The sequence below is a fragment of the Gossypium arboreum genome, chromosome 8 (genome assembly GCF_025698485.1).
Source record: "Gossypium arboreum isolate Shixiya-1 chromosome 8, ASM2569848v2, whole genome shotgun sequence".
NCBI lineage: Eukaryota > Viridiplantae > Streptophyta > Magnoliopsida > Malvales > Malvaceae > Gossypium > Gossypium arboreum.
In genome coordinates this window covers 3131449-3158543 of record NC_069077.1, presented here as the reverse complement: position 1 = coordinate 3158543, position 27095 = coordinate 3131449, and the positions used below count along the sequence as shown (strand labels likewise).

Below are 27095 nucleotides of genomic sequence, written 5' to 3'. Positions count from 1 at the left end.
AAAGTAAGAGTAGGGTTTGGCCTTTTGTAGCCTTAGAATATTTTAAACTCTCGTTTAGCCTCTCAAAAAGTTTCCTACACTTTATTTTTATATATAAAAGGGTAAAATACAAAATTATTTTTGAAATTGATGTTAATCAAAGATTTAACATAAAGTTTTTCATGTTATAAAAAATATAAAATTTATATTATATTATTTTAATAATTTTATTATAAATTTTAGTCATATTTATTTTTTTATACAACGCTAGAATTATTTATAACATCTTTCTAATCATAAATAGAAAGATAATACACTTCAACACTCTCAAAGTCTCAAGTCTATATTTTCTTACACTACTAATAATATCCACAACTATCAAGTTAAGACTTAATTGATTAAATTAAAAAAGTTACATACAAAAATCGTATTATAATATTATTTTGTATCTCATTTAGATTATCCTTTTTAACATACAGTATCATTACGTCGTGTTTCATTTGTTTTTCTATGTCTCGTAATTTTATTATTTTATTCCCAAAAATCTACCCTTTTCGATTAACAGTCTAGGAAACAACTCCCGGGACGTTTTCGTAACTTCCATCATGCCGTCACACCTAAAAATAAACAAATTAAAGAAAAAGAAAATTTCCAAAAAGAAGAAAAAAGAAACATAACAGTTTCAAATGATGTGTAGTGTTCTTTTATGTTTCAAGCCACTCCTGAGACTAGAAAAATACCACCCAAAATAATTTGCTTCCCTCTCTTTCCCTTCAATTTGTTCCCTTTTTTTTTTTTTTTTCTGATTCTACAAAAACAAGGAAAAGAACCAGTTTTTTTATTCTGATCTTTGATAGCTAAAAAAGGGTTCTTCAGTTTATATTTAGCATTACAGTTCTTCAATTCTTTTTTTTTCCCTTCCAAAAATGTCACCATTTTAGCTACCAATTGCTGCTTTATACCTTCTCTGTCTGTATCTTTCCTTGTTTGAGAACAAGTTCTTCAGCTCTCTGGGTATATTTTTCATTATCAAACATGTCTGCTAAATCCAAGTAAGTTACACTCATTTTCTTTTCCCATTTTTTTTTCTCGGGAAAATTTCAAGTTTTCTTCCTTAATCCCTTTATTTTAGACTAGATCTGACTTGGGTTTTTTTTTCCTGGGTTTCTATTTTAAGTTCTTTTGATGATTTCACTTAAATTTTGGATTATTTGGATCTATTTTTTTTAGAGTAGCAATCTCACTTGCTTTCCACTACTTTTTCCTCACTCAATTTCGTACTTTCTTTTAACTTGATTTTATTCTTTGATTCTATTTTCCAAACGGGGTTTACTTAATTTTGATCTTTACTAAATTGAAGTTGAAAAAAGTTACCAAAATTGATAATTGGATCCATATTTACTTTAATTTTCACATCAAATCTTGTTTAATTTCATTTAATAGTGTGCTTAAATTACTGGGAATTTTGATTCTAATGCTCAAAATTTAACACTTTGAATTTTAACAGATCTGAAACTCCAAGCAAGGTTTCACCAGCAACGCCTAGAGTGGCAAGTAAACTAAGCAAGGGATTGGCTAAATCAGAGCCTGATTCGCCTTCTCCTTTGCAGAGTACTCGCCATTCGGTGGATCGATCCCTGCGATCATCGCTTAATTCGAAGCCGCTTAATTCGAAGCCTTCGATTGATCGGAAATCGCCGAAGGCCGCCGCCCCAGCTGAAGTAAGTTGTTTTCGATTCAAATCGTTTGATGTTTGAGGATCAAACAAGCATATATTGTTGTGAGTGTAACTATGGAACTAATGAAATTTGAGTTGCTTTGTTTGGTTGGTTTCGGGTTTGCAGAAACCGCAAACTCGGGTCGGAAAGGGTTCGGAGTTGCAGGCGCAGTTGAATGTGGTTCAGGAGGATTTGAAGAAAGCAAAGGAGCAAATAGAATTGATCGAGAAAGAGAAGGTGCAAGCCATCGATGAACTGAAAGAAGCGCAGAAAGCAGCCGAAGAAGCGAATGAAAAGCTTAGGGAGGCTGTTGTGGCTCAAAAGCGAGCCGAAGAGAGCTCCGAGATCGAGAAGTTCCGTGCCATTGAGTTGGAGCAGGCGGGGATCGAGGCTGCCCGTAAGAAAGATGAAGAATGGGAGAAAGAAATCGAGTCCGTGCGGAACCAGCATGCTTTGGATGTGGCTGCGCTTCTATCGAACACGGAGGAGCTTCAAAGGGTGAAGCAGGAACTTGCTGCGACTTGTGATGCGAAGAACCAAGCGTTGAGCCATGCCAATGATGCAACCAAGATTGCTGAAATGCATGCCGAGAAGGTGGAGATTCTTTCGGCTGAATTGGTTCGGTTGAAGTCCTTGCTTGATTCGAAGCATGAAACCGAGGCTAATGAAAACAATGAAATGGTGTTGAATCTTAAGGCTGAGATAGAATCGTTGAAACGGGAACTCGAGAAAGCAAAGATCTACAAGGAGAAATTGATGGAAAAGGAAGCTGTCGTTGAACATCTTAATGTTGAGTTAGAAGCTGCGAGAATGGCTGAATCTTATGCGCGCAATGTATTAGAGGAATGCAAAAATAGGGTCGAAGAATTAGAAATGCAGATTGAGGAAACGAAGAAGTTGGAACGATCGGCATCGGAATCTCTGGAATCAGTTATGAAGCAACTAGAGGACAACAACGATGCACTGCATGATGCTGAATCTGAAATTGCTGCTCTTAAAGAGAAGGTCGGGTTATTGGAAATGACAATCAGTAGACAAAGAGGCGATCTTGAGGAATCTGAATGTCGCATTCATAAGGCAAAGGAAGAAACTGCAGATGCAGAGAAATTGGTCGACTCTCTAAAGTCCGAGTTAGAAACTATGAAGGAAGAAAAGATCCAAGCTCTAGATAACGAGAAGCTTGCGGCTTCCAGCGTTCAAGTTCTTTTGGAAGAGAAGAACAAACTCATTAATGAGTTGGAAAATTCTCGGGATGAGGAAGAGAAGAGCAAGAAAGCAATGGAAAGCTTAGCTTCGGCATTACACGAAGTTTCTGCAGAAGCTAGGGAAGCTAAAGAGAAGCTGTTATCGAGTGCAGCCGAGTATGAACATTACGAGGCGCAGTTAGAGGATCTAAGATTGGTCTTGAAAGCAAAAAATGATAAGTATGAAACCATGCTTGATGATGCAAAGAATGAGATCGATCTTCTTACAAATACCATTGAACAGTCCAAGAACGAATACCAGAATTCGAAAATTGAATGGGAACAGAAAGAAATGCATTTAGTAGATTGCGTAAAAAAATCAGAAGAAGAAAGCTCTTCTCTCGAAAAAGAAGTTAATAGGCTGGTGAATTTGTTGAAACAATCCAAGGAAGAAGCTTCGGCATCGAAGGAAGAAGAAGCTCAGTTGAAAGAGAGCCTAAAGGAAGTTGAATCCGAGGTGATTTATTTGCAAGAAGCTCTAAAGGAAGTCAAAACCGAGAGCAGGAAATTGAAGGAGAGTTTGTTGGACAAAGAAACGGAATTGCAGAGTGTCACTCAAGAAAACGAGGAACTCCGAGCTAAGGAAGCTGCTTCTCTTAAGAAAATCGAGCAGTTGTCAAAGTTGTTAGAAGAAGCTACAATCGAAAAGCAAAATGAGGAGAACGGCGAGTTATCGGACAGTGAGAAGGACTACGATTTGCTGCCTAAGGTAGTTGAATTCTCTGAAGAGAATGGACATGGAATTGACGAAAAGCCTAAGCAAGAGCTGTCATCGGAACAACCTGATGAGCCTAAAAAAGAATCCCCGGACTTAAACAATGACTCGAAAGATGAGCCTCTTCAAGCAAAGGGTGCCAAAGAGGAGAACGTGAAAGGAAAAGCGAACAACAACGAAACGAAAGGCAAAGAGGATGAATCAGTTGAAGTTGAATTCAAAATGTGGGAAAGCTGCAAAATCGAAAAGAAAGAATTTTCACCCGAAAGGGAAACCGAGCAAGAATCCTTCGACGAGGAAGTAGAGTCAAAGGTGGAGAACACCGAAGCTGAAGGCTTTGATCAAATAAACGGTTCTACGGAAAATGCTGACGACGGCAAAATCTCCCCATCAAAGCAGCAGCAGCAGCAACAACAACAAAAAAAGAAGAAGCCTCTACTCCGTAAATTCGGGAGCCTACTGAAGAAGAAAGGAAGTAACAACCCGAAATAGATAACGAAAAACCCGAAACCCGAAATCCGTAATGGCATGACTTTTAGCCTTACCAGCAAGCAGGTATAGCAGATAATGTCTTGCAAGCTGAATGTGTTTTGCTTCACTTATTTTGTTTGTTTTTTCTTCTAAAAATGTCCTCAAATAGAATTTAAAATTGAAGAGGGTTGTATTCATGTTTAGTTTCTTCTTCTTATTTTTTTTTTATTTGATTCTCCATATTGGATAGTATCTTGTATGTGATGGAGATAATTCTTTTTTTTTTTTTTTTAATTTTCTTGTACTTCATTTTTAAAATTCATGAAATTGTGTGTTGACTTAAAAAGTTGTGGACTTTGTATTTCAATGTGCTTTCTTTATGTTTTACAAGGAATCCAAAGTGTTACGCATTCATTATTGCTCCAAGTTTTTAACTTTAATTCGGGTTCTTCGATGGAAAAATTATAATTAGTTAGTAATATTAATAATTAATTTTAATTAAATTAATCTTAAAATCCGTATTAAAATATTCCATTGGATTGCATTCGATAAATTAAACATTTATTCTATTAACAAAATTATGAAAATTTCAAATATAATACTATTAGCAATTAACTTTCATCAAATCAATTTTAAAACTTGAATTAAATTTTAAAAAATAATACTATTATATTCAAATATCAAAATATATAATTTAAAAAAATACAAATATTATATTAAAAAATTATCAAACTCAGATAATAAATGATATATAGCAACCAAATGATGTAGAAAATCAATTAAAATTGTTACATCTTCAAATAATTATTGCTTGATAAATCTCAAAATTATATATAAACTTTGATTTAACTTGTAATTATATACATAAACTTTAATTTAGTGCGTTATATATATGAAACTCTAATTGCGTGTAAATGTGTATTTGAAACTTTATTTTGATTTAATCATACACATTTAAAAAAGAATAAAATAAAATTTTTATATTGGATAAAATATAATTATTTATGTATACAATATATAAACATAAAATGATGTTATACCAATAATTTTGTTAATAATTTACAAAATTGGATCAAATCAAAATTTCATGTATAAAATTGTACAAAATCAAAATTCACGTATACAATTAAACATTAAACCATAGTTTAGGTATGATTTTAGAATTTATCCTTTTTTAATGACATTCAACAATCTTCATTATTTTTATATATTAATTTCCAACTATTTGATGCTATTTATAGAGTCAAAATTAAAATTTAATTTGTATATATCTCTAATATTAATTAAGTAATAATTAATAGATAAAATTATTTATTTATTTTATAATTATAAATTTATTAAAATTAAAACATAATTTTACTTTCAGATCAAAATTTTAAACTAATAATTATAAATTAAATTATCACAATACGTGTAACTAATAAACCTAACCCAACTTCTATTCTGGGTAATTTTAATTAATAATTAGAACTACCATTCATATTTTACGTAAACCTTTCTTTAATCTAAAATTAAAATATAATTATTTTAAAATGTAAATGTAATAATATGATGAACAATAATTAATTTTATAGATCTCAGTATACCAAATAGTTAAGGTCTTGAAAAGCTGGTATACACGGTCATCCAAAACACGGACGACCGCTGGTAAACGGCGCCGTTTGTACTCCTATTACACGCGCAGAAAACAAAAAATTAAGATCCTAAAACTCCAGTTTCTCTTTAATTAATATTTTAAGGAGAAAAGAAAAAACTCCAAAATTATCTTCAGCTCTGTCAAATTTTTCTTAATTTTTAAGTTGTATATAAAAAAAGGTTGAGAATGTGGTTGGAGATCATCTGCGGAATTATCATTTACCAGTTGTTCCGGCGCTTCTTTTATGGTGGCAACGATGTTTTAGACGTGGAAACCTCTGCTTTTAATGCTATTTTCTCCGTCGCCAATCGGTACTTTTCTTTTCTTTTCACAATTTCAGCATTTCTTATGATTTTATGATAAAATTGTCCGAAATAAGTGTGAAACTTTCTTGATTTTGGCACAGCCTGTTGCTAAAATGAGTTTGATTGTGTAAAGATTACTGGATTGTTAAGGTTTGCTTGATTTCCTGGAAAATTGAAATCGGTCAAAGACTTTTTTTTTTTTTTCGTTTGGGAGATCAAAAATGAAAAACAGAATATTTTCGCTGTTCAATCTTTCCATTAAGTTTCCTTTGGTTTTCATTGACCATAATTAAGTCCCCATCTCCTCTATAACTGTTTCTTTTTGTGCATCATCTTTGTAGACTAGAAAAGCTTTGTGGTGGAAAAGTGTATGTGGGGCTTAACATTCCTGATGCTGACACTGGTTCTCGAAAGAGTATCGATATTGTTCTCGTTACCAAAGGGTAAGTTTTTTCTGCTTTGCGAGCTTCATTTCATTTTCTCAGCTTATGTTCTTATATATGTTTACACACATGCATATTAGTTTTATTTGGCTTGTTTAAGTTGCATACGAAGATGAAACATTGACATAAGATTGAAAACATGTTAAATATATATATTGAGAGGGAGGACTTTATCTCTCATTGTCATCTGTGTTTTTATTGGTTGCAACTTGCAAGGATATGATTATGTAAGGACTTCTCTTTAATGCTCATTTTATTTCTTGATGCATTTGTGCAGAGAAGCAGCGGTTATTTCTGTCAAGAATGTGTCGGGGTTTGTTTCTATAAATGATGATGGTAGCTGGACTTCTGAAGGTGGCCGCAGCCACCGGAAAGAGCGTATTCCTGATCCTGTAAGTCACCATGCTCGCATGCCTGCTTCTTCAGCAACTCAATCTATATTGCTTTTGAATGTTTATCATAAGAAGGGTGTCTGTTTCCATAAAAGCTTTGCTAGATCGGTTGTATTCTTAGTGTCGGTTGTGCAGTATTAAGTGCGTAAATTTATCCATTTCTCGTTTTTCTCCATGTTCTCAAGCATCTTTCTATTGAAAAGAACATCCACAAAAGACAGGAATTACTTGATGGTCTATGGCTGTTGTGGGGGAAGAAAAAATGTCTAGTTTACAAAATTGGCTTTTAGCAATTATGAATATGCACTTGCTTTTGGTTGAAGCTCAAACAATATTGTTAAGTGGTGTTATCTCACATTTCTTAAGTATTAGGTTTCCTGAGGTCTTATATTAAAGTTGCACATTCTACTTATTGCCAATTTGCTTTGGGGTGGATGCTTGGTATGATATTTGTCAGCAGCATGTGAATGTGTGTGGGTGTTAAGTGACTCCTATGGTCTTATTATAAAGTTGGGCCTTCCACCTATTTCAAATTGTTATTAAGTTGGATACAATTGCGAAGCCTTACTTTAAATACGTTGAAAATTTTCCAACTCTAGAGAGCGGAGCAGTGAAGATGATTATAAAATATTTGTTGTTTCAGGTTGCAGAGGCTAAAAACACAGCTTCAGTCCTTGAATCGTATCTTGAACAAAGGGGAGTTACTTTACCTGAAGGATATTTTTCTTACAAAGTTATAATTCCCAATCCAAACTTCCGGTATGTACAAAATGGTTTTATTTCCTTTAAAAAATTCTTATAAGAGTATGTACTGAATAGTTTTTCAATTGCAGTGAGATTTATAGAAAATTTCCACCTGAGGTAATCACTTATGATCAATGGGTGCAATTAGAACCAGAACCCAAAGGTATGATATTCGGGTGGGTTAAGGGCGCTTTTCGTGGTGGGAAGAAGGAAATGCAGGACTCTTTCCATCAGCAACTTAACTTCATTCTCAGCACAGCCCCTATGTGGGACAGGTTTGTTATCTGATGTGCTAATAACTTTTTTTTTTCACTTTATATAACATTATGTTATAAATTTCTTATGCATGTTATTCCCTTTTTGTCAATAATGTTGATAATATGCCTGACTATATGGTACTGAAATTTTTTTATTTGATTTTACTTAGTTTTCTCTGCTTTTCTGCCGAATGAATTATTCATTGGGAAATAAAATGACATTACAGTACTAAGAAAATTGAACTTGACAAAATTTGAGTTAAGCATTAGGGATTAAGTAATAATTAAGCTGTCCTGTCTTACCCTACCCATTGCTTCAATTCTGCAGTCCTAGGAAGATAAAGTGTTTGTTATCCGAGGATACTTAGTTATTCTTTTGGTTATGTTCTCATCGTAGGCAATTTTAGTTCAAGAAATCATTATTTTCCATGATTTCTGTAGGCTGGAGCTTAAAGGAAGCAAGCATGTTCTAGGAGAATTCCTGGAATTTAAAGGGAAGCAGGAAGATAACCTGGCTTTGAGGAATATCAAGAGATCGAAAGTTGGCCACATGGCTGTCCAAAAGACTAGCATGCTTGGATTAGGTAAATCCCCATAGTTTAATTTTAAACCGCATTTTTTAGTCATATAATCTTCTTATATCTCTACTTAATTTACTTGGTGATGCAGCCCATTCAAAGCTCCAGGTAGTGTACTATCCTCGAGATTATCGAAGTGAAGGAATTTCGGCTTCAGAATGGAGGGAAGTTGAAGTGAGATCAAGTACTGAGGTCATATTCCACCCTCAAAATTCTACTAAAGTCCGTAAATACAAGCTTTCTTCAATCTCGTCTATGTCACTAAGTGCCTAAGTCCTAAACGATGAAGACCAGGTATGCCGACTTCGGTTTATAATAAAACAGGCCGCTGATAAAAACCAGTTCTATAAATGCATCAATATCTTTTGTTAATCTAGGGTTTTGTTTTTCTTTTGTGGTTGTTTAGTTGCTAGTTTTATAGAAAACAATTCCAACAAAAAAGGAAATATGCATATATTCTATTCAAAGTATAATTGCCAAAATATCGGGAAAAAAAGGGGTGATATCTTATGGTTATTTGAATTGGACTAGAGGTGTCACAAAGTGGTATCAAATTGATTGATATGTGAACTGGTATGGACTGAAACTAAAAAATTGGTTGAATCAGTTTTTCTTTTATGAGTTTTTTGATGGTTTATTTAATCACACAAATTGATCCAATCCTGAAAACCTAACTTCAACAATGCTGCTATCTCCATCAAATTTAGTTAAATCGTATTAAAAAAAATGATTTAAAGGTATCTTTGTTACACAAGGATATATCAAAATACAAATATGCTCTCTCTCTTTTTCTTTTTTTCTTTTTTAAATGGGTATGTTTTGAAGATTTATCTTAATAGATATGTTTGGATATAGACACTTTTATGGGAGTTGGCTCTCAGAAGGAGAATTCTTCTGGTATATCTTGAAACTTATAAGACAAAAAGGCATTATATTTCCTTTGAAGATCTCCACCTGATATATATATATGGCATTTGAAGTCAGTAAAATGGTACTCAACAATTGCAAAAGGTTGCAAATAAAGAGGATTACATAAACTACCTTTAAGTCTAAATGAAGCAACCTTTTCTGATGTAACCAACTTCACAAGATCTTTGCCTGAAAATCAACATAAAAAAAACAAATAACAAATAACTAAACAAATCCTTAAAGCAGGAAAAATATAAATGAATCGCTTGTCGCCTTCCAAAATAACAAAAACAAGGAAGATAGGGTAATGGACTTTATTTATATTGAAAAGAATCCTGTCCATTTATCTTACCTAGACTCGGGTACAAGTACTGTATAATGTGTATATATATGTATATGCCTTTTCTAGAAAATAAAATTAAGAGTCGGACCAAATTATAACATAAGAAGTCCAAGTTGATTTTAAGAATAGAACTGTCTTGGGTTGAGCAACCCACCCAACCCAGTAAGTTCAGCCCAACTCACATTACATTTGGACAAGGTTTTTGTCTCGACTCAACTTGGCTCGAATTCAGTTTAAATAATAATAAAATTTTAAAATTAATTTAATTATAAAATTACATAAAATATTAATATAAATATATTTTATTCATTTTTAACAGCAAAACAAGCTTTTGGGTGGGTTGGGCATGGCCTTAAAATTTTTTTGGAACTGAGCCATGGCCTGGCCAAGCCCAGCTCATGACAGATCTATAATTGAGAATATTTTCATTATTTTTACTTACCCGTAATATTCTTTACTCCTCCATCGACATTAACAAGGACGGTCCGTACCTGGTATTGTTTCAACTACAGAAGCAATTTAGAAACATATATATTAGTGCAGCTCATTACCAGTTAATAAAGATGATAATTAATTCAACATATTATACAAAGCTTTGATTTTAAAAAGGTTATATAAGTTAAGTAACTTTTAATTTCTTTTAACCTTGGAGAGAAGGGTCTTTGCAAGATCTAATACACCAATAGAGGAAGAACCTTTAGCATAAGCAGGCACAAATTCCCCATTCTGATAGCCAGCCAAAAAGTGATAAGCAGCTTGGCCTGGAGAGAGCTTTGATATAGAAGGGATGGTTCCAGAACTGCAGGACAGAAAAAAGTTCCATTCTTTTAACATCAGATGACATTGCAAATACTGCATATGATTGTTAAAATGAACTGAACAACGTTCAGGTATTGTGTGTTACCTATCAGATGTTGCAAGGATGACAGCAGATGGTATCCTATATGGATTTATGCCATCTAGTTTTTTGGTTTGAAACAAAGGTGCAACCCCTTGAGGAGAAAGCACTACACTGGCATCTGCAGATACCAATAGATCGGAATAACTCTGAATGGCATTCTCGGGAGCAAACAAAAGAACTACAGAATCGCAAGATACTAGGAGCCTGAAATTTACAACGTACAAACCTGAGTTAGATATGCACATCTATTTTGGAAATGTAGAAGTAGATAGAAAGCTTTTTACCTCGCAGATAGTGGAAGGCCTCCACGGGCAAATATAACTGGCTCAGATAAAGCAGTTAATGCTAATTTAGTTCCATTTATATCAGCAAATGCTTTACCGCATAAAATAAGTGAAGATCGTTCAATATCAGCAGCTATAAATCCATTATTTCCTTGAGCTCCAAGCCCTATGATATCCTCGACAGCTGTACTGAAGAAAAAAATGTTAGAAGCTGATAAATAATGAATTAGTAAAACAACAGCATTAAAATTTCAAACCTTATTGATGTAGCAATGTAAACGGTTAAAGGACAAGAATCATGGGAAACAGCACGAGTAGGAGTCTCCCAAAGAACGCTTGAAAGTGACAATATGGCAGATGGACTGTCACTAATCACACGAACTTTAGCATCAGATTCCGGAGATAAACCGATAGCCCCGTCATGGACAAAAATGTTTGAGACCGATGATATGTGAGTTGTGACCTGATAAAATCAAGAATAGCAGAACAAGCATTATTGTTTATCAGACTATATATTGCTATAGATATCCAAGAAGCAAGACATTAATATCTGTGATCTCAATACATCTTTTATGCTCAACAATTTAAAAAATCAAACATAATGATTTTATGTTTTTCCTTGAAAAGTACTTAGATACTCCTCTGTTGTTTTACATAAACGGTCCAGTATTACTACTCTCTCTCTCTCTCTCTCTATATATATATATATATTATATGGACTTGTCTTCTGCATCCCTCTCTTGTCACATGTTCCAGAAGCACCTTTCAGAAATTAAGCTTCAACCTACCTAGTAATGAGTTTGACATTTCCCACTAGTGATATAATTGATCATGCTGGCATTGTATGCAAACAGGGAACAGTCTGCAGAAAAATGTTATCATTTTTGAATAAGGAGGATCCAAATTTATTCTCTAAGATTCTAACCATGCATATAGACAGGTGGTGTGTGAGAAAGAATGCATGCGAGTGAGCCGGAGAGAGCAAAGATAAGAAAAATTTTCATTCTTCTATCTAAGAGAAAGGCAAAACAAGAACAAAAACAGTAGAGAACAAAACAAGACATGCCTGCTTCAAAAGTTTACTATATTGTGCCTTTGAAATTGTTGAATTTCCCCCAAGAGTTCCTCTAACATGAAGTGGAAGCCCTGACAAGGTTTCTGACATAAGAAATGGGAACCCCGGAATCAGAAACATGTAAACAATATAACGGACAAAAATACCAATTCAGACAATACATATAAAGTTTTACCTGCAATGGTTGCACCTTTTGCTAGCAACTCAGAAGACTTCAAATTTTGGAAAGCTTTATCCTTCACAATCACACCTTTTCCAGCCAAACCCCAATTAAGTCCATAAGAAAATCCAGGGTTTTCCCTATTAAAAGAAGCAAAGAGCAGAATGCTAAGTGTGCAACTTCCATTAAGTGCAAACTAAAGACTGTCACATACTGTCACATGAATATCACACTTAGCAGCTATATGATTTTTTAACCATGTGGTGAACAAGATATGAATCAGATTCAAACACACATAAAATTCTATTACAAGCAAAAAGCATGAAACTCTTTAGAGTTCAATCAATGGCTGAACAGAAACCATTACAACAGTTCGGTATTCAATGGCTATGAAGCACTGAAATGGAAACACAATATGAGTACAACATGATGGACACAACAAAACACCACCTTTTACCAAAATTAGGATACAGGTACGACAAGACACAATAATAACATAATGTTTATATATTTGGCGGACAGAGTAATGCAAATAAATGTGATTGATAGGCACATATGTCCACCAAAAGGTGGTTCTAAAATTGCATGTGCTTGGTATGTCCAAATGCCTAAAAAAGATGGCTTTTAACATCATTCAAGCAAAATTGAACTAAGGAAAACAATCCTAAGATATTTCTAGAGGCAAAGCAAGAGAAGATATAGAAACTGAACTGATATTTGCCAATCATGATTATTGATGGTTCTTCACCACTGCCTTTGTTGAAGAGAAGATTCACTAACACTAATACATGAAGGCTGTATCAGCCAACATCTTTCTTTTCTTTTCTTCTTCACTTCCTTGTTTATGTGTTCCTTTTCTTGATTTAATATCCAGGGTTCAAAAAATCATTTTAGTTATTAATTTATCTGTTTTTTTTTTTTTTAATCTAGTTGAGGATTTGTCATTCCTTTTTAGCTAAATTGTACTGTGGGTTTAAAATTTATTTTAAGAAATGAAAAAAGAAAAAGTAAACCTCCAGCTGTGTCCCTGTTGTGTTAGTGTCTTGACAGCATCTTTTTTTTTTTTTTTTTCTTTTTGGTGTGTTCCAACATATAGGATGCATATCCGGCCATAAGGAGGCTTGTCATAACCAACGTTGGTATGAAGGGTATATGCCGTGTTGGTGATTCATACTAATCAGTAAAGATATGTGTTTTCCTCCAGATTTGACAGGCAGAAGCAGGAGGAAAAATTCAAAAGCCAGAGACACACCAAATGAAATGTCAATAAATTGATGTCTATGGAAGCCTAAAGAGGAGGAGCAAGGGAACCAAATGTGACTTGATGAAATTTGTATACCGTGCTGGCCAGTCAAAATCATTCCATACCATATGCATTCTTAAACAGCTTAAATATCTATGTTTCTCAAGTAAACCTTTACCTTAGAGATTCAGCTGTTTCACCTTCCTTGTCAATAAAGGGGGCTGAAACTTTGTTCTGCAAAAACCAAAACCTAATAATACTATTAGGTCAAAATTAGTTTAGACTGAACGTAACAAAACACAGAATGTGAGACAAAGCTGAAGTTGAAACAAGGAAAAATAGTTGGTCACAGAATGTGATTCTTGGGGATTTAACAGAATGATGCTGTGAAGCACGAGAAATGCATGCAATAATGTAAATGAAAGACTTTAATACTGTTCCAAAGACAAAACAAATAAATTGTACCCAGATCAAATCAATAAGACCCATGTTACTTAGACTCTTAATTTTTCCTAAAGTATTCATGGCTGATACATATTTGGACATGGGGATGGGATATAATCCTCCAAATATATGATAAAACTTCAGTAAAATTGAGCATACCCATGTCAAACACATACCCATATCCAAGAGATGGCACGATAATCGATTAACAACGCCAATGCAGCTTTTGTGATATGATTATGGTTGATGAAATGTACTAACAAACGAATGAATTTGATTACTGCACTTTCTCCATTCTAAAAAGGGGGAGTGGGGAAGCAGTGTAATTGAGAATTAAGAACCTAGAATGAGTAGCACATATCACCAGCAACACACACAGAGATTATATATACCAGAAGATTTTACTCTTACCTATGTTACTTGGACCCAGATGAATATAAGATAAGAGGTACATGTTCGACATAGTTGTGCCCAGTTTTTTCTAAGCTCTTCTATATATTTGTAGAATCATACCCCCATGGCCAAATATGTATTGGGAATAGAATATTGAACACGGGAACTTTAAATATGCTAGGGTAACAATTAGCATAGATTCCTACTGCTACACCAATTCAAAATAAGGGGTCTAAATGTTCAACAAATTTGCCCATGCTTAAGAAATTAAATGTTAGCATTATACTACATGTAAAAGCCCATTGTGATTGGTTTATACAAAGGTGGTTTATAGAAAGGAAGTTAACCCCAATCCCTAGCTCATAAACCTCTCTCCCGGAAATTCAAACTCAAGACATTTAAGCTGAATTTCAAGTAAGAGTCCACTCCAAATGCCCTTTCAACATTTGCAAAGTTCAAGTTTTTTTTTTTTTGCTAGAGCCTACTCTACTGCTGCTATATGGAGTGCTCTTAGACCTATAGAGCAAATAAGGTAGCTTGGAATAGGTTAATCTGGTTTCAGTACAATGTTCCTAGGTACTATTACCTCTTGGATGGCGATTAAGGACAGACTGTCAACAAAGGATCATTTCTGGGGAATACCACAATGATGAAGTTTGCTCTTTCTGTAAGCAAGAAAATGAAACCAGAAGCCATCTTTTTTTCACTAGCGGGGTAACCAACCAAGTTTGGCAAGCAGTGTAGGAGCTTTGCCAAATTCAAAGAATGGCTTTCAATTGAGAGGAGGAACCGACAATGGCAGTTTAACCACTTGAAAACCAAAGTTCTTATTACTTTCATGTTGCTAATTGCTTGGACTGCTTAGTGCTAACATCAATTTTATATGTAAACAAAGGAATCAGTTCAATTTTTTGCTTATGCAGATTAAGGAATCGGTTTCCATAGTGTTAACTTAGCTCTTTGTACAGTTTGGAACCTAAATAGTTCAATTTTTGCTAAATGATTGTAAAATATATTGTCATTGTAGCAGTTTACTCGCTTATTTATTATATAATGAAAAACTCATTTCAGCTCTAAGCTCATACAAATGCTAAATACTTAGCTCCAGCTAAAGAATCTAAACAAACAATTTAAAAAAAAAAAAGCCAACAACGAAATGCCCCAAAACTCAAACGATAAAATGAAAATATCTAAAATTTCATGTCAAAAGAAGTTAAGCCACATCGAAAGAGCAAAAAATAAAGGAACATAAAAGAGACTTACGCGCCGAGAAGAATTTAGGAAACGAGAGGAAGAAGAAATTTGGAGGAATCGCTTGAGAAAACAGTTCCTCATTTTCGTTTTATTAGCTGATAATGACAGAAACACCTCCGAGAAAATCAATGACTTTGGGAAAATGATAAAACCCAGAATGGTTTTTTTGGTTAAAATTTTCCTTTAGTCCCTGTACTTTTCGAAAATTAGGAATTTAGTCATTGTACTTGTATTTTCAGGATTTTAGTCCCTCTCTAGTTCCTGAATTTTATAATATGAAAAATAGAGGGACTACATTCCTAAGTTTTGAAAAGTATAAGGATTATAGACATATTTTAACCTTTTTTTTTGTAATTACACCCTGTCATTCAAATATATCTAAAAATAATAATTTTTAAGTTCTATCAGCGAGTTTCAAGCAATGATTTAATAATTGGTACTGTAGATTAGTACCTATTGACGAGTAGAAGAATAAATTTTAGATCTAAGTCGATCTGACGATTAATGTCAGAGATTAAAGAAAAAAGTTGTTTTATGAAAAAAATTGAACTGTAGAAGAAAAAGGAAAAAAGAGTTTTCAATTGGTGCAGGAAGTGCGAATAAAAAAACCCATATAGTATCGATTTTAACAGTTTAGTGACTTAGATGAGGACTTTTGAATAGTTCATAAACCAAATTATAATTTTTTAGTTAAGTGACAAAATTAAAACTTACTCATAATTTAGTGACAAATGATGCAATTTACCTTAGAATTTTTAAACAAAAAGTAAGCAGTTTAAAAGTTGTGAATTTATTCTTTATACTTTAATTTGGTTATTTTTTATTTTTGTATTTTTAATTTTAAAATTTTAGTTCTATTATATATTCATTAAAATGAGTTTTTGTTATTTTCAAATTTTGATGTGACAAACATTATCATATGAGTATTGCCATGTCAGTTTGCTATTTTCAACTATTACTTATAAGTTGTTTGCATCAAAATTTGAATTTCAAAATTTAAAAAATATAGGGATTAAAAATGATCCAATTAGAGAATATGAGCTAAAACTATAATTTTATGCATAGTCCATGACTAATAGCATAATTTAACTGAACAAATTTAACCATTAACATTTGTGTTAAAATTGAAAATTCAAAATTTTAAAAATAAAGAGACTAAAACATGAATAATACAAGACTTAGTCATCGAGTAAAGTAATAAACCAGTTGAATTGTCGGATCAAATTTTTTTCCATCTCATCTTTTTATCTTCTATGTCGATAATAGTTACATAGAACATATATTATTTTGGAGGGATTCTTGATTTAATGTAATGGAGAAAGCAGGTTATTTGGGAGATGAAAGATTAACAATCTCACTATTAAACATAGAAATGACCGTTGACATTGTTGGCTGATCATCTGCGCATTATTCTACGCGCATCAATCCAACATGTATGCATCTCAGTATTTCCGAAAGACAACTTTGCTCATAATCAACTTCAATATCTATTAATGCCAAGATGTTATCTTCAATCCACAAGTTCCATGCCTACAAAAATCACAAACTAGTGTCGTTAACCATTGGAAACTTGGATATGTTGTTAGTGATTACGTGAAGTTTGTAAACATACATATCCCAGAAGGCTTAAACAAAGCTCATTGTAAAATTTTGTTTTTCTTCTTCCACTAATGATTTCCAGTAATAAAATACCATAGCTGAAAACATCAGATTCTCTGAAAAAAATAAGCTTGGGCAGGGTGGCTTTGGCCCGGTTTATAGAGTGAGCATTTTAGTTTTATCTAAAAATTCTATAGCAATTGAATTTTTATAATTTAATCCTTCAATTTCAATTCATTAACTTATCAACTAAATTACTTAACCATTCTTTTTTATATTCCTATTTTATATTTACAAACTCGATTGCTGTTCCGGTACTACTAAAAATCGGATTGTTATACCCTCTATTTTTATCGTTGGATAAGGTTCAATTATACTCCCAATGAGAGAATACAAGTATTGGGAGAGAAAAAAAAAAAAACTAGTTAAGATTCCACATTGAAACAATAAAATCCAGCGGGCTCTATCCGACCCAATCTGTTTTTTTTTTCATCATCTGCCTTCGGTATTGGTAATGGTTACATCATTTATAGACCATTTATTATTTGGAAGGGATTCTCCATAAAATGCAGCAGTGAAAGCAGGTTGTGTTGGAGATAGAAGATCAGTGATCTCACTGTTAAGCATAGAAATCACCATCGACATCGATGGCCGATTGTTGGCTTGTTCTTGCACGCACAACAATCCAACATGTATGCATCTCAGTAGTTCTTGATGGCAACATTGCTTAGAAACAAGCTCAGTATCTGCTAATGCCAAAATGTTATCTTCAATCCACAACTTCCATGCCTGCAAAAACAAAAAACAAGTAAACGATTGTTTTTAACCATTGAAAAGTTGGATCTATTAGTGATTATGTAAAGTTGTAAACTTACATATCCGAGAAGGCTAAAAAAATGTTCATTGTTATAGAAACTTGTGTTTCTTCTTCCACTAATGATTTCCAGTAATAAAACACCATAGCTAAAAACGTCAGATTTCTCCGAGAAATGTCCTCTGAATACATATTCAGGAGCCATATATCCACTGCAGATTAAGATTAATTTAACAACAGTATATTTGTACGAAAAAAGGGTTCATGAAAGAGATCCCTAAGTTACTTACTATGTTCCCACTATCCTTCTTGTATTTGCTTGATTTTCGTTGCCACCAAAAATTCTAGCCATCCCAAAATCTGAAATTTTTGGATTCATTTCTTCATCTAATAAGATATTACTTGCCTTTAAATCTCTGTGTATAATTCGCAATCTCGAATCTTGGTGAAGATAAAGAAGGCCTCGACTGATTCCTTTGATGATATTAAACCTGTTTTTCCAGTCCAAGAGTTTTCGCTTTGTCGAATCTTCAAAGAAAGCAAAGAGTATTTCAGATGGGAAACTCAATGCAAGAGTAAAAAAACAAATAAGATGTTAAAGTGATTGGGAAAGTTGAGTAATGATTTCTAACCAAAGAGAAATGCATCCAAGCTTTTGTTAGGCATGTATTCATACACCAACATCTTTTCTTCTCTTTCGATACAACATCCCAACAGTCGAACGAGATTTCGATGTTGAAGTTTAGAAATCACTAACACCTCATTGGCAAATTCTTCAAATCCCTGTCCTGAAACACTTGACAATCTCTTCACTGCTATTTCTTTCCCATCCAACAACTTTCCCTGAAAAAAAAGTAGACCCTTTGAAGTCCATATTTTCAATCAAAGTCGAGTGTGACATGGGTTTGAACTCATTTTTGCATAAAGCTAAAAAGCTCACCCTATAAACCGGGCCAAAGCCACCCTGCCCAAGCTTATTTGAAGGGTTGAAGTCTATTGTTGCAGTGGCAAGTTCCTCAAATTTGAAGAGTGGCAGCTGATGAAGTTTGGTCTCTTTTCCATTGTCTTCAAACATGGCAAGTTCCTCAAATTTCACATATACTCTTCTGCCTGTCCTATCTGATCATATACACACAAAATTCATAGCTCATTATATGTCAGAATTCCAGTTTTCGACTATGGAAATAGAATCAACAGTGGAAAGTACCTCTATCTTTGTTCATCCACCTTAGTAGAAAAATTAAGGAGACGACAATAATGATGGTTGTTCCTATTACCACTGTTATTATGATAGCTACGGTTATGTTCTTTTTATCTGCAAATCCAAAGAACGAAACTGTGAACAGAATTGCAGTGAAGGCAGATAACTAAATGAATACTGAAAAAAATGTTACCGAGTTCGGATCGAGGCAAGCGAATATATAGATCTATCCCTCCATAGGAGAATTCTTGTATATCGATCAAGTCTTTGCTCCACGACATACAACCGATACCGGCATCGAACGCGTAAGCGATACATGAGCAGTTGTTCAAGCATCGGTTTTTGCATTCGTTTTCGAGGTATTCGGACCACTCCGCAAAGTCAGGCACTTTGATTCTCTCGAGCTTCAAAAACCCATATTCGTTATCGTCTGGTTCGCTGTCAGTGTTGTTTACTCGATGGCATCGCAACGGGTTGATCCTCGTACATCCATTAGTCCAATTTCCACTGTTCCATTCATCTATGTTGTTGGGTTTGAACCCTTTCATACAGCTGCAAATTGATGGTTTTTGAGAATTACAGATCCCAAATGCCCCACACGTTCCATAAAGGGCACATTCAGTTTCAGCAGGAGAGTCGTAAGTAGTCCAATTCCCTTTCTCATCATCCCAAAATCGTTGACGAGTAATTCCTTGGGGATCCAAGTAAACATATGATAAATAAGAACTGTTGAAGAAGGCTAAAGTAAGATAAAAAGTTCCTTGGTTGTCATTCACGAGACTTAGTCCATTAAGAACGAAAGAATTCATGTTCGGTATGCCGGTGAAGCTATGGCCATTCCACGGACCGCTCCGCCAATACGGTTTCGTATTGTTCCAAACGAAATTCTGAGGGATGGCTAAAGGCTGTAGACCCGAAGTAAAACTGCCAGTAGATGGATCAGAAGAGCTTTTCCATGATGTCAACTCCACTTTCTCACCGGTTCTTACATTTGTACCGAGTCTCATCATCGGCACAAACACGTTTAACGGCTCCCAGAAACTCTCCCACACGGTGTTTCCGTTAGCCTTCAAAACAAGGTTTCCAGTGTCTAAAATCTGAGCACTTACATTCACTCCTCTAGGATTTCTAACATTGGACGACCACAGAGTCTGGTTTTGACCGTCGGAAACGACGAGGTTTCCGTCGTCGGAAACCATGAAAACCCCAGAATCATCCTTAAGAGGCTTGTTTCTATTCGCTATCCAAATCACAGATTCTTCGAGAACCCCTCTATTATTGTACCATATTCCAACATAGCGATGATCAGTTGAACTAGAAAGGCTAAAGAATCCCAATCGGAAAACCCCATTGTTGGAAACTAAAGCTTGAGAATCGTTGATGGGTGTTGACAATGTAATGGTATCAAAGGCATTGCCAAAGCTTAAACAGCACAAACAATAATAGAGATGAAGAAGAAGTGACAAGTTTGAACCACTCATTATTCACAGAATTCTATGGTCTTCATGAACAAGAACCATTACTAAGCTATTCAAATAAGACGGGTCAATATAAGACAGCCAGTTGACATATGTTGTATTGTTGACTAGTATTTTAATACATTATGATCAAGGCAAGATCCTCAAAGTATTCAACTTTATCAGCTATTCAAATATTTTCTTTTATAGCGTTTAAAGACCGATGAGGTTTGCGTGGCTTTCTTTCCTTCTTCTATAGACTTTTAAAAACCAGAAGTTGGGTTGGGGTCCTGGGGTGGTTGATGATTTTGGTTAAAATATGCCATAGATACTTATACTCTTCACAGATTTACAATTTAGTCTCTATACTTTTATTTTTAGTAAGATTTGTCATTTATTTTTCAATTTTTAAAATTCAGGTTCAACTATTAACACTGATAAATTCTTTTTATTAATCCATTGGTATGATATTTTGAAATAAAAAAAGCTCACTAGTAGTAATGTAACAAAAAAAAAAAAGAACTTTGTCACAATCAAACTCACATCTTTCTGCATTAACAACAATGCTCATACTAATTGAGTTAAGTCTCAATCAGTAAAACTGACATATATTTAAAAAACAAGATATTACAAATTGAGAAAATGGCTCTTGAATATTAGAGATGAACCGACCCAAATTTTAGACCGGTAGTCATATCTTTGTATATGTCTAGTTCTATTGTTTAGATGTATTTTGATTTGTTAATTTGATTAGCAATTTTAATTAATGATAACATTCGCAATTTATATATAAATGAATTTTGATAGGTTAATAATTTATTTATATATAATTGAGGGCTTGATTTAATAATAAATTTGATACTTCATAATTTTGAGATATTAAGTTCAATTTATAATAGTAAATTATGTATGGGTAAATAGAACGAAGTCAGAAATTTTATTTAGGAGGTCGATAAAAATTATAAAATTTTCAAAGATTAAAGTTTAAAGTTTTTTGTTGAAAAGGCTGAAATTATTAAATTATGTAAATGTTTACTGAATAATAATTTTAAACGATTTATTATATTTTAAATTTCAATAATTTTTATTTTAATAATATTGTTTGAGAATTTTAAATTGTGGCCTATTGGTTGGGTATTCACCTCCTCTAAGAATAATTTGGGTTCAAATAATGTTTTGATTGGTGCTATATAATGAAATAATTTAAATAAAAATTAATTGTAAAAAATATTTTAGTATTATTTACTATTAAAGTTATAATTTTACAAAGAGAAAATATTGTGACACTTGATTATTCTCATCAAGTCAATAAATGTATCTGAGAGTTAAAGTTGTAAAAAGTTAATTATTTTCTTAAATTTTTAATTCAAATTACTTTCTACAATATCTAAATAATGATAAATCATTCGAATAATTTATTTTATCTAACTACTATTTCTTTCTCCTAATGTAGGAAAACTATTTAATCAAATAGTAATCACAAATCATGTTATAATTTAATCTTCAATTTATTCAACTCATTTAATAATACTAGACTCATAACTAGTGTATATTCTCAACTTTTTCAAATTATTATTTAACATCTCAGCTAACAGAAGTGCCTGATTGATACATTATTAATACTTTAAGGACTCAATTAAAATATTTTAAAGTCTAAAGGGACTAAGTTGCCACCTTTTACACTACATGGACTAATTTGAATTGATCACTAACAACAGGGACAAATTTGAAGTGATCATGAGAAGTAAGACCTCTAAAATACTTTGACCATTTCTTTTTGCAGACAATAAAATCAACACACAACAAATAGTAAAGATATAAACAAACAATTTTCTCCATTTCTTTTTATTTCTTTAGGAAACATTAACAGATGAAGGGGCACAGGGGGAGACTATAGATCAGTCATTGAATATTCTTCTGCTCTTTGGATTGTGGTATCAACTCTGCTATTTTTTTAATGTCTCGAACCACAACTACAACACTTATTAAACATACTCTAACCCGGAACACTCGATATTAGTCATTCTCTTATTTTGAGTTAGTACAGGACCCCGGGTTTCGTTACCTTTAGGCCATTTCACTTTCGCCATCATCAGCTTAGCAGCAACGGACTTGAGACCGGTCTTCATGCAACGAACAATAACTGTGACGAGCTCTCTGCAGAATACAGTTTTAAATCAGTTATTTCACTAAAAAAACTTTGCAGAGCCAGATGGTGTTCGGGACACAAAAGGCAATACGTCGGATTGAAACATAATGGACAAAGATAACCAATTCTTGAACACTTTCAACTTTCAAGGGACATGAAAGGTACAATGCTAGTTCAATGGCTTCATTACCTGCAGGAAAATTCTCATAAACTATTCTTTCTTCTAGCAATAGTCTCGAACTTGCAATCAAACTATTTGGTAATAAAACAGACTACGAGTGTAATTTGAACCGGACCTCATGAATAAAAGGTAAATATCTTAAACTAAAAGGTTCAAGTTTAAGGTTTCATTATTACTAGATTGTTTAAAATTAAAAACATGCAGTCTCAATCATGGCAGTCATTTAATCTTTAAGCATAGTACTATTTCCAACATAAGAACCCCATAAAAATGCCACAACCATATTCCACTTGGACCACAATAAATTCGAAGGAAAGAAAGGATGAAAATCAACAGAATGACTTCCTCAACTATTGCTTTCGTATTTCTTAAAAAAAAAAAAAGCATTTACGGTCTTAAAAGCTAAACTTTTAGTTTTTACTGATCGTGAAAACTATAATAGGGTATGCTATGTTATGATCGGAGTCATAAACAAACTTTGGGTGCAGCCTAATAGAATGCAAAGAACAAAGTATAGCTGTCTGGTTTGAAATTCATAGATTAAGATAACACATTCAGTCCTGGCAATACCGTACAGACTGAATCATATTTGTTACTCCTAAAGGATGCAATGATAATTGGAACTTTAATAACGGTATTGGTGCAAAAATCATCCACCGTACCGCACAAGCCATATGCTTGTTAAGCTTTGTTTTGGAAGCCTAGTGGGAACCTATTTTCACTGCACTTCCCGACAATCTGTTAGTCAAGTTGAATCTGTGTATGACCCAATTATTACAGAAAGTCGAGCATGGCCCTAAATATTTGCCTGCTCAAGTTGTAACGATCTCTTTTCTCTGGTTTATGTCCTGCCCTCTAAATAGCTATGTACTCCTCATAATAGTAGTTATAATGAAAGATGAGAAAGTAAGGGTAAAAAGCTTATATTTTTATATAGTAACATGTAATTTAAAAGGTATATTTGAGACTTACAATGGTGAGCAAGGAGAACGTCCACCATTTACGTAATAAACGAACAAATATGAATCATAATGCTGACCATTGATCAAGTAAAATCCATGCAACCTCCGTACGCAATTGAACGACATCTTTGTGTATAAATGAATGGCTGGATTATTATAAGAAATCACATGCAAGTAAACTGCACGGCACACTGGGATGCTCGAAGCATATTTAATAACTTCTCGTATAAGTGCTGTAGCTGTTGATCAAATACCAAGCAAACTTTTGTCATAGGCTGAAGATTTCATTTAAAAAGAAAAATGGAAAAAGGAAATGATGAAGAAGAACCGTTATTAGATGAAAATGCTCCTACCTATACCGAGATTTCTGTATGCATCTACAACTCCGAGTGTCAGAATATACACTAATGTTTGATCCACCCTTGATGAGTCATACCTGAGCAAATCCGCTATCTGCATGGTATATGTTAGTCAAAATGAATTGCATGAACCATTCAAATAGTTCATTATAAACGAAAATTGAAGAAAATATTTAAGACCTGAAAACAGAACCTACATGTTGAATGACAACGATTAATTATTATACCAAATGGTTACTACTTATTCAAACATTTTAAACCCTGCTTAAGTAAAAATCCAACCACCAAGCAAAGATCATTAATGCATTATATACACATAGGCACATAGATAAAACACCTCACTATCCTTTGCCAAGATGATTCTTGCAGTAACAAATCCGATAAGCTCATCACTTTGACCATCAGGTCGACTGCGATCAACAGCTGCCCATGACACAACATCACACCCATTCACGACACTTTGGAAAAACTCAGACTCATACCTGAAGAGAACAATACCCTTCCTTGAAGATGCAAGAACAAGAAATACTCTTTACCAAAGAACCTCGATAGAAAAACCAATACACTTCTTACCTAATAGGAAATACGTCACTGTGGATTCGTTCTAAGGTCTCTAAATCAGATGGCTTTATAGGCCTATAGCAGATGGTAGGACGATGTTGGATTCTTGGGTTCACCATCAAGGACGTATAATTAATCCCCAAAAAATATGTGATAGATTTGAAGTTGTAAAGGAATTCCTGCTTCCATTTATGCAGCATCAGCCACAATCTCCATGCAGCACCTGAATGAAAACCGACACAAAATTCCACATTCTATTAGTTCCTTCTAATGTCATATAAACCCGACACCAAGCTGAAAACACACAAAACCACAACTCGTGGACATGACTCAGAAACTAAAGGTCCCTTCATTTTATAGCCATTATACCCTTCTTTACATCATTAGAGAACTTCAAAGAAAACTATGTAACAGCTTTCCAATTACAACATTATTTCTTTTGCTATTCTGTTCTTTATTTTAACTGTACCAAATCATATTTTTGAAGAATTAAAAATTAAAAAAGGTTTTTTTCTTTTAAAAGCAACATCAATGATTTCACTTCTTTATCACCTGCATTTTCTTTTATAAACAAATTAATAAACCAACAGCAAGTAGCAAAGAACAAACTACACCTAAAATAAAGCTTCAAAAACATACTAAGATTCACTTTCTTTTACCTATTTCCATAAGAAAACAAAGAAACCAATAACAAGGTTTAACATTTAAACCCAGCTTTCTTTCACCCCTTTCACCTAAAATAAACCCAGAATTCTACTATCCAATTGAATAATTGAATATCAATAAAGAAAGCTTTAACATTTAAATGAAGCAAAAACCCAGAATTCTAAATACACTAAAAAACTAACAAAACCAATAAACAAAAGGATAAATTATTGAAAACCAAGTTGGAAATCAACCCAAATAGGCAAAATAAAAAAAATAAAAAAAGAATCCAAAGAACAAAGACCTTAAATGCAGAATAGCAAAATTACAAACAAAACTATTGAAAATTTTGTGGAGAAAAGGGGAAAGCTACCATACCTGGAGAATCTCAAGCTAAAACAAAGATCGAATTAGAAGGGGATCGTGGGAAATCAAAGGGTTTAAAAGAAAGGTTTTATTTGTTGATCAGTGAAGGGGGGAAAAGGAAACGGCAGAGAAACATACGACTTGAGACCAGACACGGGCTTTTGTCTTATTGGTGATGATTTGTGTTTTCTTTCTTGGGAATAAATTGATGATTGTTGATTAATTAGAAGTGTAGTAATCAAAGTAGATGAATAGATTCTTAATCTGATTCTTAAGCTAAACAAAACTCAATGTGGAAGATAAGGCTATTTTCGGAAAAATATAAAAATTATTTATTACATTTCTAAGTGAAAACATTTCCCCAGCTATTTTTTTTATTGTTGGGTTAATATTATTTTAACCTTCTCAACTTGTATAAAGTATCTAATTGGTCCTTAATTTTTTTTTTTTAATTTAGTTGGTACTTTTCGTTACTCTAAGTTGATATCTCTGCATTAAAATCGTGAGTTTATATTGACGTAACATTAATAGCCAATCCGATAGTTACATTAAGAATAAACTTGAACAAATGAGTGTCTAAATTCAAATATATATGAACAAATGAGTGTCTATATTCAAATATAATGGTATAAGAAATCAAAGACAATTCATATTTATTATAAACACTATTAATCTCTTCATAAGTTTTTTTTTTTTACTACATCATTTGTAATGGTATAAGTTTTTCCTTTCGAAAAGCATATTTGAATTTTGTCATAGTTTCATTGAACATCACTGCTTGAATTTTAGTCGAAGTTTTCAAATAACGAAAAGGCAATTTTAAATCATATTCAAATAATATATATTGTTTTTAAAGATTATAGATAGATTATAAATTATCGATATAGAAAAATAATAATATTTTAATATTCTATATTATTTTTATAAAAATAATATATTCATCTACAGTTAGATCTATTCATGATTGGACTATTTGTCTAGACCCGAAGGTCCATTTAAAATTTGAGAGTGTTTGGAGAAAAATATCAAACCCGAAAAATAAATTTGGATAAAAAAATTAGATATGTTTAAAAGATGGATCGAGCTCGACCTTGAACATTTAAGTCTCGAACTCATTTCAAATTTAACCCAATTTTAAAAGGTTACAATGTTTTATGCTATTCTTTATAAATAATGTAATTTATAACACATAAAAATAAAAATTCAATCTATAATAATATATAATACTACTATAATGTAAATATTAAAAAATTAAAATGACTATATATAAAAATTATAATAAATAAAAATATATAAAACTATTAAATATTAAA

The 27095-nt window shown here is 33.0% G+C and overlaps 5 protein-coding genes across 6 annotated transcripts; 2 read left to right on the top strand and 3 right to left on the bottom strand.

The window, feature by feature from the left end:
• Nucleotides 1–627: 627 nt before the first annotated feature.
• LOC108469856 (WEB family protein At3g02930, chloroplastic-like) lies at nt 628–4473 on the top strand. The gene is made up of 3 exons (XM_017770925.2): nt 628–1031; nt 1487–1700; nt 1824–4473. The coding sequence occupies exons 1-3, from the start codon at nt 1015–1017 to the stop codon at nt 4146–4148; spliced, it is 2556 nt and encodes an 851-aa protein (XP_017626414.1). The 5' UTR covers nt 628–1014; the 3' UTR covers nt 4149–4473.
• Nucleotides 4474–5665: 1192 nt separating this feature from the next.
• On the top strand, nt 5666–9088 carry LOC108470249 (uncharacterized). The gene is made up of 7 exons (XM_017771536.2): nt 5666–6074; nt 6410–6511; nt 6789–6903; nt 7547–7662; nt 7737–7922; nt 8346–8488; nt 8574–9088. The coding sequence occupies exons 1-7, from the start codon at nt 5950–5952 to the stop codon at nt 8753–8755; spliced, it is 969 nt and encodes a 322-aa protein (XP_017627025.1). The 5' UTR covers nt 5666–5949; the 3' UTR covers nt 8756–9088.
• An 87-nt stretch (nt 9089–9175) lies between these two features.
• Nucleotides 9176–15618, bottom strand: LOC108470248 (uncharacterized). Of its 2 annotated transcripts, none has more exons than XM_017771534.2 (11): nt 15498–15618; nt 13576–13631; nt 12170–12294; nt 11986–12077; nt 11177–11382; nt 10920–11108; nt 10639–10839; nt 10380–10533; nt 10177–10240; nt 9524–9580; nt 9176–9436 (listed from the first exon to the last, which is right to left on the bottom strand). In XM_017771534.2, the coding sequence occupies exons 1-11, from the start codon at nt 15567–15569 to the stop codon at nt 9360–9362; spliced, it is 1293 nt and encodes a 430-aa protein (XP_017627023.1). In that variant the 5' UTR covers nt 15570–15618; the 3' UTR covers nt 9176–9359. The 2 variants fall into 2 exon arrangements, 1 of the variants encoding a protein (XP_017627023.1); XR_001869292.2 differs by having other exon boundaries at nt 9394–9436; nt 10430–10533.
• Nucleotides 15619–17292: 1674 nt separating this feature from the next.
• Nucleotides 17293–20728, bottom strand: LOC108468966 (G-type lectin S-receptor-like serine/threonine-protein kinase At1g11330). The gene is made up of 7 exons (XM_017769836.2): nt 19296–20728; nt 19109–19216; nt 18842–19020; nt 18534–18744; nt 18192–18429; nt 17963–18113; nt 17293–17876 (listed from the first exon to the last, which is right to left on the bottom strand). Exons 1-7 carry the CDS (start codon nt 20581–20583, stop codon nt 17580–17582), a joined length of 2472 nt encoding a protein of 823 aa, XP_017625325.1. The 5' UTR covers nt 20584–20728; the 3' UTR covers nt 17293–17579.
• A 1649-nt stretch (nt 20729–22377) lies between these two features.
• Nucleotides 22378–26066, bottom strand: LOC108467480 (histone acetyltransferase MCC1). Its single transcript, XM_017768103.2, has 6 exons — nt 25795–26066; nt 24784–24994; nt 24548–24692; nt 24205–24304; nt 23862–24090; nt 22378–22716 (listed from the first exon to the last, which is right to left on the bottom strand). The coding sequence occupies exons 2-6, from the start codon at nt 24969–24971 to the stop codon at nt 22545–22547; spliced, it is 834 nt and encodes a 277-aa protein (XP_017623592.1). The 5' UTR covers nt 24972–24994; nt 25795–26066; the 3' UTR covers nt 22378–22544.
• Between the last annotated feature and the right edge of the window lie 1029 nt (nt 26067–27095).